The 10,562-nt window shown below is 27.5% G+C and overlaps 1 protein-coding gene across 1 annotated transcript in view; it reads left to right on the plus strand.

Annotated features, from left to right (window-relative positions):
* The first annotated feature begins 2,306 nt into the window (after window positions 1-2,306).
* The window catches only part of LOC117172116 (lysosomal aspartic protease), an 8,899-nt gene continuing 643 nt past the window's right edge, over window positions 2,307-10,562 (plus strand). Inside the window, exons 1-7 of the mRNA XM_033359911.1 lie at window positions 2,307-2,548; window positions 4,819-5,063; window positions 6,413-6,531; window positions 6,614-6,813; window positions 7,114-7,236; window positions 7,326-7,473; window positions 7,613-7,705. Of these exons, the coding sequence (XP_033215802.1) occupies window positions 2,487-2,548; window positions 4,819-5,063; window positions 6,413-6,531; window positions 6,614-6,813; window positions 7,114-7,236; window positions 7,326-7,473; window positions 7,613-7,705 (990 nt within the window). The 5' untranslated portion in view covers window positions 2,307-2,486. The remainder of the gene's footprint in view (window positions 2,549-4,818; window positions 5,064-6,412; window positions 6,532-6,613; window positions 6,814-7,113; window positions 7,237-7,325; window positions 7,474-7,612; window positions 7,706-10,562) is intronic.

The following is a 10,562-nucleotide window of genomic DNA, read 5'->3' on the forward strand; positions in this document are numbered from 1 at the left end:
TTTGTGGTTGAAAATTAATTTTTCACACTGAAAATTCAACTATGCCAATTAAAGATTCGTCATATAAGTTTAAAACAAAAAATTTCGCTAGAAAACCAAAATTAATTGTTGAATTTTTTTCTATCTGATTAAATATTCAACTACTTGAATGGAATTGTTGTAATTTTTTGACTGAAAAATTATATTTGGTTGAAAATTAAAATATTTTCTGACTGAATTCTAGTTATGAATCATCTCATTTTTACGGATTAATCTTTTTTTGATATGAAATTATTTTTTTCGTTCAAAATGCAACTCTGGTTCTCCATAAATTTGAATCAGTACAAATTCGATTAAAACATCAATTAGTGACTGAATTCTAGCTATAAAACTACGCTACAATACGTCGCTAAGATTTTAACTAAAGTTTAATTAAATTGTTTCCTTCACTATATTAAAAAAATAATAATTTGAATAAATCTTTTTATCGCAACATTTCTTTCTTTTTTCAGAATATTTTATGCAATAAACCTAGTTTCGGAATAAGGTTGGTTATCTCTTTCTGTACTGCTGCCCTTTGCACTGTTAAAAATAATATTAAATTTAATATACCCATGAGTATTAAAATTAGTATATCAAGCAAATGAAATCACCATTGAGGGCTACTATAATAAATTTAATATACATTCATGTTAATCACTTACAAGAAAAATCAGATAATTCCATTTTTCACAAATTCAAAATAAGTTTACAGTAATTTTTTATTGTAAATAATAAAACATAATACCTTCTTCCTGTTAACCAGACCTACAATTAACTGTCTTCGCCTTAAATTTGGGCTATTTAGAGCGAAATTAGGAAAAAGTTTTACCCGTACATTGCACTTTCATAATAAATAACAATTCAATCGACAATTTCTAGATTATTAATTTAATTGAGAATATATGACAAGATTTGAAATAATTAAAGCATGTTGCGTTTTCACGCAGATTGCTAAACTGACCTGTATATTAAATTTAATACACATGTATGTTAAATTCACTAGACCAATGCATGTCACATTTCAGTAGCGGTAGTGCATATTTGCTTCACACACATGTATATTAAACCTCGTATAGATTTTTCTAACAGTGTATATATGAACTATTATTTGTTATTTTATTATTAACTTTTTTCTTGAAAATTCGACATTTTTACTTGAACCGTTATAAGGAATTTAAAGAATTCAAATTTTATTTATATATATTGTGAAACTTTGATCTAATTAACTTGAAATAATACTATAAATAATGCAATTTGCTAAATATGAAAATGTTAACAATAAGTTAAATAAATATTAATTGTTATTCTGACTAGAAGATATTTTTCTTTGCTAATTGTCAGAATTCCTGCTTATGAATTCTCATCAAAAAAGTTAATTTTTATCGAAATCGTTCAACATAAGTTTCTATAAAATTGATTAATTATCAGAACAAGAGACGAATTTTCTACAAGACAGTTATGAATTTCCAACCAATAAGTTCATTTGATACAAAACATTTCAATTTTCAGCCCAAAAATATTATTTTTAAACAAAAAAGTTAATTTTCAATAGAAAAAGATATATTTTCAACAAAAAATTATGCAATTTAATTTTGAGTTCAAAAATTATTTTTGAACCAAAATAAGTACGAATTTTCAATTAAAGAGACGAATCTCCAACCAGAAAAATAAATGCTGGCCAAAGTAATTTAACTTTCAATAGTTTGACTTTTTTTACAAATATAGTTACATTTTCAATGCAAAAATACTCAAATTTGCATCTAAAAAAGATTTGTTAGTGAAGAAAGAAAGAAATTTCCACGAAATTGTGGAATTCTCAAGCCATAAATGAAAGTTTTCTATTAAACAGTTGAATTTTCAACAACAAAATTAAATATCAAAAAAAATGTTGAATCTACAACCAAAAAATTTGTTTTACAGAGTAGTTCAACTCTCGACCAAAAAGTAGATTTTTTGACTAAAATAATGGCTTTAACAAAATAGTTGAATTTTCAACAAAATAATTAAATTTTTCAGCCAAAACAGATGTTCTTGAACCAAAATTATTATAGTAGAACTTTCAATTTAAATGAATTCACTTTAAACTATCAACATCAATTTTCTACCAAACAATGAGTTTTTAATTCAAAAGTGCGTATTATCTATACAAAAAGACGCATATTCATCAAAACACTTGAATTATCGGGCAAAAAATTCGTTATATTTTTCAGACGAATTTATTATAAGATCCCTCTTTTTACACCCGAGAATGTCGGCCCTGTCCAGTAGTGTAAAACGCAGTCAGCACACAAAACAACCAACTCAGCCGGACCTAACCGTGATTTCGCAGTAGAAGATGCTCAAAGCTCAAGTGTAGCGAGAAAATCTAATCAGTTGTTTGTGGTTCCAGTCTACTCCTATAAAACGCAATTTGCTAATGTTTTTTAATTATTAGGTTTTAAATAATTGTAGCCATTTCATAAAAAATGTTGCGCTTCATCATTTGTCTGTTTTTCATTGTGGTTGCGACAAACGCCGAATTACTCAGGTAAGAAGTCCGTTTGTCTACAATGCTCCGTTTTCTTAAACATACCTAAGGCTTCTTAAGTGGAATATATGCACATTATCTTCTATTTTTCTCCCATTCTTGACATTTTGCGTTCTCTTTATGATACAGCATTTCAGATTTTCTATCAATTATTGTGCGGCGCATTCACTTACAGAAGAAAGGAATGCTCCAAACTTTGTGTTTGATAGTAAATAGAAATATCGAAAGGGTAATTTGGGCAATTTCCCGGGTTCCAGCTGACCATTCTTTGTAAATATTTGTAATTTTATTTTCTTTAAATTGTTTATTATTTTTCACTATTGTTAAAATTACAATCCCCTACTAAAAACCGTCAGAACTTCTGACCAATTCTATTACGTTTCTTGGCGCAAATCATCAGGAAACGTCAGAACTCGTGAGAAAATATAATTATTAACACTTCCATGTATATAAAAGGGACTGAAGGTGAGTCTGCAAAGGTCCCTTTTGCCTTGAAAACAAATTTATTCTTAACTTTTAATCCTTTTCGGTTGACCTACCTGCGGTCCTAGCGACCTAGTCGATTATGAGACTCCCTGATAGCTTGTTATTTAACATATCTTTAGAAATAGTGAAGCGCGTCAGGAATATATATTTTTTTTATCAAAATAATTTGGTAAACATAATGATTTTAAAATATTTTGATAAGCAGTAAAATAGCAATGCTATAGTTTTTTTTTTATTATTGTTGAATAAAGAAACGACTGATAATAATCGTATAGTAAAATAAAATCTATTTTTCTCATCTTTTTTTTTTGTTCAGACGCACATGAAAGATCGATTTTGTGATTTTGGAAGGCGTCAGTTTATAATCAATAATCCTTTGTTCAAGTCTTTAATGAAATATGCAAAGAGCAAACATTGAATACAAATTACAAGTTTGTCGTATAAGAAAGCGATAAGTACTTAATATAAAATGGTTACTCATAGTGTAAATTGTGATTGATTGTATTGTCCAAATGAACGTTGAACTTTCTAATCAGTCTCTTATCACTTAAATTGATCGCCTGTATCAATTTCGCCCAAATTGCTCATTGTCACGGTATTATTGCTGATTTTTCTTTTATCAATATTTTACGTACCATTAAGAGCAAAAAATATTTAAAAAAAGAATTATTTTTTTACCACGAATTTTATTAATTTTTAGAAGAAAAATCAATTCACTCACATGATTCGATGCAATTTTAAAGAAGTTTTATTTCAGTTTCGTTTTTAATGTTATTCTCATTTGTTAACTTTTTGAGTTATGGAATTATTTAGTTTATAGTGCGTGACACAAAAATCGACAACTTAAAAAATGTTCCATTTTAGGTATTTATCTTCACATTAAAATGCAATTGTGAAGACTCACAACGTGATGATCAGAGTTTGCATTTTTATAAATCGCATACATACCCCACTAAAATTTCATTGGATTAGTAATTTTCCATAACATGATTTGCCAATGTCCATCTGTTTACGAAAAAAATGACATTATTAAAAATAAATGTTATGGTTTGAAAATTTTATTTATTAAATTTACATGTAAAATTATGTGAATGTAATATTTTTAAGACTTGTTTTTAATACAAAATGCGCGTTTTTCTTAAATTTTCAACATTCGAAAATTTAAAAAAAGGGAATTTTTAATGAAAAACAAGTGTAAAGAATGTTAAATGTTAAATTTTTTATGCTTCTTACCCAAAATTGTTTAAAATTAAAATATTCGCACTCTAACGGCATTTTATTCAAAATTATATTAAGAGTTTACATTAAACAAAGCTTATGCTTTAAGTTTAAAAGTTTAAAATTAAAGAGTTCCAATTTGAGTTTCTTAATTTGATGTTCACTTTTTATTGTTTCAAATGAAAAAAATCTTAGTTGTAAGAGTTCGATTTTTTTTAAATTCCAATGACCATGAAAATGTTTGCGAACTAGGAAATAGCCGGAATTTTTTTCCTTGATTAACATGGCCACCCTGAAACTAAAACAGCACCAGACACCGAAAAATTATTTAAATAGTACTTTTATTTGTATTGCAGGGTGTCGACTCTGCAGACCCTTTTGAACTATCACAGATGAACTTTTCTTTATTAACAAGAATTGTTTATCAGTTATAAATAATTGAGTTCAATCAACACCCACAATGTAAATTAGATTCAATCTTCAAATAAATACTTAAAAAGTTGACGATAGAAATTAAAATATTATTTCAATGTCCCTTATACTAAGATTATAATTATTTTTTTAAGGATTCCTGTGTATAAAACGAAAACTCCTAGAAGGCTTCTGCAGGAAGTTGGAACAGATGTCAATCTAGTGCGAATTCGATATGGAGATTTGACGCCAGAACCTCTTTCCAACTATTTAGATGCTCAATATTATGGAGTCATTACAATTGGAAATCCTCCACAAAAGTTTAGTATTCTTTTCGACACTGGCTCCTCAAACCTTTGGGTGCCATCCAAAAAATGCCACATGACCAACATTGCTTGCTGTGAGTATTTACATTGTATAAATAAATGAATGACCATTTATTTCAAACAGACATTTGCACACGTATGCAATTGTTATTGATATATACAATGGAATGTAAAGTAACCATATTAGTCATTATTTCAGTGATAATATACAATTAAACTGACTAGATACATATTTTCAAGCGATGCCAACTTTTCGATTAGATTAGGAAGAGACTGATAAAAAAGTAATCTCTAAGCAAATTCTCTTTGATTAACAATTCTTTTATTCGATACTCGAATAGTTATCATGTGCTGGTGAAATATTAAAGAGTTATCAGTTTAAAGTTTTTAAGACTTGCAGGAATAAGCCCAAAGAGAGGGGAAAGCAAAATTCACCCGCGCGAAGCTTGCGTTCACGTTCCTGGATTTTTATTCTTTAATATTAAAAAGATAAACTACTTCAAAGTTCCATAATACCAAATTTTTAAATATTAAGAGTGTAAAAAGTGTTTAGAACGATTTAAATAATTTAAGAAATTACTAATTATAGTTAGTAAGATATGTTTGAAGAAACTTTTCGTAATTGTATTATTTTCATGGATGCCAATATTTTTCTCGTAAAACTGAAAAACTTAAACTATTAACATTTTCAAATTAAACCCTGAGGCATAAAACAATTTTAAATAAAAAATTGTTTTAATTTTTATATAAAAGCCCATTTTTTGGTTTTATTTTCATCTCAAAGAAAATATTAGGTTTCTTCATTTAAGAAAAAGTCAGAGAAAGGATTTTGTTTGAATTTGAATAATTCTTTACGTTAATTCAGTATTATATAGACTATACATTTATGGAAAAATATATAACATCTACTAGAAACTGCACTTAAATTTGCCGAATTGTAAGACGCAGGTTATTTGTAGTTTTTTGAAAATTGTTTAAATTCTAAAACGCAGGTTATTTGTGTCCTCGAAAAATTTCATTAAGATTAGTTATATATCTTGTAATTTTTCTTTGAATTTTGGTTCAATCGAAACAAAATTGTTTCAATATTTCTTAATATAGTGACAATCTTTATTCTAATTTATATTAAAGGATGTTCCATTTGGACAGGCCATCGAACTTTAAAGTTAATTCCAAAATAGTTTAGTTTTAAATTAGTCAAATTTTTAAAAGTTAAATTAATTACAAGATAGTTCTGAAAATTAAAAAAAAGGCTTTTACTACTCGTGGTAAAATATTCTTGTTCTTAAGGGTAGTTTTTCGAAAATAGGGGGAAAAAGGGAATACAAATAGAAATGGAGGAGACTAAACTCTGCCTTCTGGATCTGAAATTCTCAAATTTTCTAGCTTTACCTTAACTGAAATTTTCAAAAACATTTTTCAGTGCTCCATAATAAATATGATAGCAAAAGGTCAAAGAGCTATGTTAAAAACGGAACCGATTTTTCCATTCAATACGGCAGTGGAAGCCTTTCTGGTTTCTTATCCACCGACACTGTTAATGTAAGTTTATTACAGAAATAATGCATCTAAATAAAATAAATTTGTTGAACTATATAATTTTTTTAATGGATTTGTCGATTAGGTGGCAGGAGCTAATATTGCGAACCAAACGTTTGCTGAAGCAATGAGTGAGCCTGGATTAGCATTTGTTGCTGCTAAATTCGATGGTGTTTTAGGAATGGGCTACTCCAGAATTTCAGTCGATGGCGTGACTCCAGTTTTTTACAATATGGTTAAACAAGGATTGGTTCCACAACCCGTCTTCAGCTTCTACCTTAACAGGTATATTTTAATTTTTCAATACCAATATTTGTTTGTATGAAAAAGTTCGAATATATTAGAGATATGAAAGTGTTACCGAGAGTTCTAATAAAGAAAGTTTCGATTTTTAGAACAAAATTTCATATTTAGTCTCCCTAACAATCTCAAAATACAATATAAACAATAATTCGGATTAAAAAAAGTACTTTCGCATAACGGTGGATTCTTGTGAATGTTTTTGTTATTACAATTAAGAAATAAAAATTAAAAACGGACGAGGAATGTTTTCCTTCTAAACTTAAATTTCAAATTTGTTTTCAGAGACCCATCGGCTGAAATCGGCGGAGAAATGATATTGGGAGGTTCTGATCCTGAGCATTACGAGGGTGAATTCACGTATGTCCCTGTTGATCGCAAAGCCTATTGGCAATTCAGAATGGACAAGTAAGTTTTTTCACATTTTTTTATCTCACACAATTGTTTTCTCATGAAATTATTTTTCACAACAATTAATGATTTATCCCGCCTTCCAGAATTGAAGTTGGTGGCAAGACTTTCTGTGATGACGGATGCGAAGCCATCGCTGATACTGGAACTTCTCTGATTGCTGGTCCAGTCGACGAGGTTAAAGGAATCAACGAGAAACTTGGCGCTACTCAAATCGTTGGCGGCGAATGGATGGTGAGCAAAAAAATTCATTATCAATGTTATCGTTATAGACAAGTCAAGACAGTATTTCTGTAGAAGATTAAAATTCTATTGAGAGAAAATAAAAGCAAAAACATGTTTCGTAATTCTCATGTTGTATTTTTATCCACAGATCAATTGCAACTTGGTTGCCGATTTGCCAGAAATCGACTTTATCATCGGTGGCAAGAAATTCTCATTGAAAGGAGAACACTATGTTCTCAAGGTATGTTTTATTTCTGATTTATTGTGAAATAATCCTAATTTTAATTTTAGGTTGAATCTATTTTGTATCTAAAATCTTATTTATTTTCTATACAATTTACAATTGATTGTAAATAATATACGGACATTTATGGAAAGACATTTTTCAAGTAGAAATATTGATTAGAATATCTCTAGTGATATTGAGGTCTTTGAAAGGTCATGCTATTCCCGGTTTGTTACATAAATTATAACAGCTCGTGACTCACTAACTTCTAGATTAAATGTAAATCTGGAAAATATGACCAGTGTCTACCAGACCGATGATTTTAAATTCCTGGTTTTCTCCCGGTCAATTTTTCATTTTGTCGGTCTGGTAATGGAAGTGTGGCAGTACAAAATTAGATAACCAATATTTTTCCGAAAATGGGTTTATCGTATAAAAAATACTTAAGTAGATAATCATTAATTAAAAATATTAATATACTTAAAATAATTACTTAATGCAATTAATTGTTAAAACACGATACGCTTTGATGTACTAAAATTAAAATGTTATTTTACTTATATTTGTGCTTATAATTAATGATTATCTACTGTAGGTTCTTTATCTATTGTAGGATGGTCCCCTACATGTTGTTTCAAACAGATTTGTACAAATTATCATGTTTTACATATTGTAATAGAAAAATTTAATTTAAATTATAGTTGCAATTTTAACTTAGGATTTAAGCGAAGTAATAATTTCCGTCTCTTGTAGCATCTATATTTCTTGAAATTATTTACTGGAAAATTTTTTTATAGATCTTTCAGCGAGAATTCGTCTGATTTAAATTAAATTTTGATTTTCTCAGAACAGAATTAGCATCCACGTAACTCGGGAGCAATTTTTTATTTTGTTAAATAAACCTGTGAAATTGTAACCTCAAAATTGTTCGAACAAAGAAAAAAATTCCCAGTAATTTGCCGGTTCGCAAATATTTGTCACGGTCAATGAAATTTAAATATTGAATTCTAAAGCTAACCATTTTTCTATTTGAGTGAATGAAAAATGAACTACAAATTAAAGCACTCAGAATTGAGCTCTTGAATTTTTAACTTTTTATATTGAATGTTACAAGTTTTTTTATTCGAAAACGTTCAAATGCTCAATGAAAAAGTAACTTATAAAATGGAAAGTATACAACACTTTTCAATCGAACAATTTTAATTTTAATTAATTAAAAATAAAACAATTAAAATTGTTCATTTTTATAAATTCTAGAGATAAAAGATTCAGATTTAGTTCCAAAAGTATAAATTCTTGCTAGTGTTTTGTATTTTACAATAGTATTTTAACCAATTTTAAGCTAGAAACATTGAAACTTGACTGATTAAAATTTTTTTAAATGAATACTTTACATTAGAAGTTAAATTATTTTTATTTTAAATAGTTTAAAAATCTTGAGAAACCTAATTTTTTTTAATTCAAAATTATTTTAAGAATTTGATGAAAACTCATTTTCAAATCTTAAAAAAAATGTGTTTATTCTTTTGAAGTCTTTCACAATTCTTCAAAAGCTTTTAAATTTTCTGTTTGAATACAAAAACCTATATTTTGTTTTGAATTAGGTCATGGCTATTTGCATCGAAATTTCGGTACGAACAGACGGATTTTGTCGCAACACACACATTGTTTAAATTATTTGAAATCATTTCAAGTTTTTATTTAATTTTGAATCTTTTCAACACCTCTAAATATATTTAAAAATCACTTGAATTGTCCTACAAATAATAAGTATTCAGTTGTTATTGATGCATCTAAATTCAACAATTTCACTTATAAATTATTTATTTCTTAAACAGAACAAATCAAAATAGTAAAATGTAAAATTTAAAGTTAAAAAACTCTGACTTTTGAACATTCACGGCTTTCTATTTCAACCCATTTATTTCAAATTATTTACATTTTTTAACGAATAAGGCTTTCAAATTCAAACAGTTTAAATTTTGACATTAAAATCTGGAAATTCTTGAATTTTGAACGGGTTTAAAATGCTCACAACAAATCAATTATTATTCACTTTTAATGCTTAAAGTACAGTTCAAGTTTTAAAATAATGAATTATTCATATTCAAAGTTGATAAAGTAAAAATGTTTTTTTATCCAAAATGTTCAATTTCAAACGCTTTTAATTTTTAATTATTGAAGTCTTCCAAGACTACATTTTGAGATTCTTAAAATTTCTAATGCACGCTTGAAAATAAAAATCTGAAATGGGAAATTGTTTCAGTAAAAGATTTCCGAATTAAGCATTATAAACTAAGATATCAGAATGAAAAAGATTGAAACTCAATTTATAATCTTAAAAATGGTTAAAATTGAACTGAAATAGATCTTTTTAAATTTGTAAAATTCCCGATCAAAAAATAAATTCACTGTCATTTCCCGGTTTTCTAGTCCATCGGTCACCCCTAAAATCAGGATCGTAATTCTTTTCAAAATTTCCTCCTTCCAAATCGGAATAATTCTTTTGCAAAATTCCTTCCTTTTTAAATTCAGAATTTTGTTTGAAAACGTAAAAATCTTTTCTTCCTTGATATAAAAATATATAAGTTTTCAATTTTAGAATAACACTAATTTATGAGCTCAAGTATACAATAGTATTTAATATTTCAAAGATTTAGAAATATAAAAACAATTGCAAACAGCATCGCTTATATCATTGTCATGATTGAACAAACTAAATGTAATGAATTTATCAAAACTCTTTTAATATTTCTTTTAGTACACACAATGAAAAATTGTGGGTCCGGATGCAATAAGGGCACATAAAATTTTTTCGTGCGAAAACGAAGTCCCCTGGAGGCTTTAGAAAAAATTTTCGAATTTTAATTTT

Source organism: Belonocnema kinseyi, chromosome 4 (assembly GCF_010883055.1).
Source record: "Belonocnema kinseyi isolate 2016_QV_RU_SX_M_011 chromosome 4, B_treatae_v1, whole genome shotgun sequence".
Classification (NCBI taxonomy): domain Eukaryota; kingdom Metazoa; phylum Arthropoda; class Insecta; order Hymenoptera; family Cynipidae; genus Belonocnema; species Belonocnema kinseyi.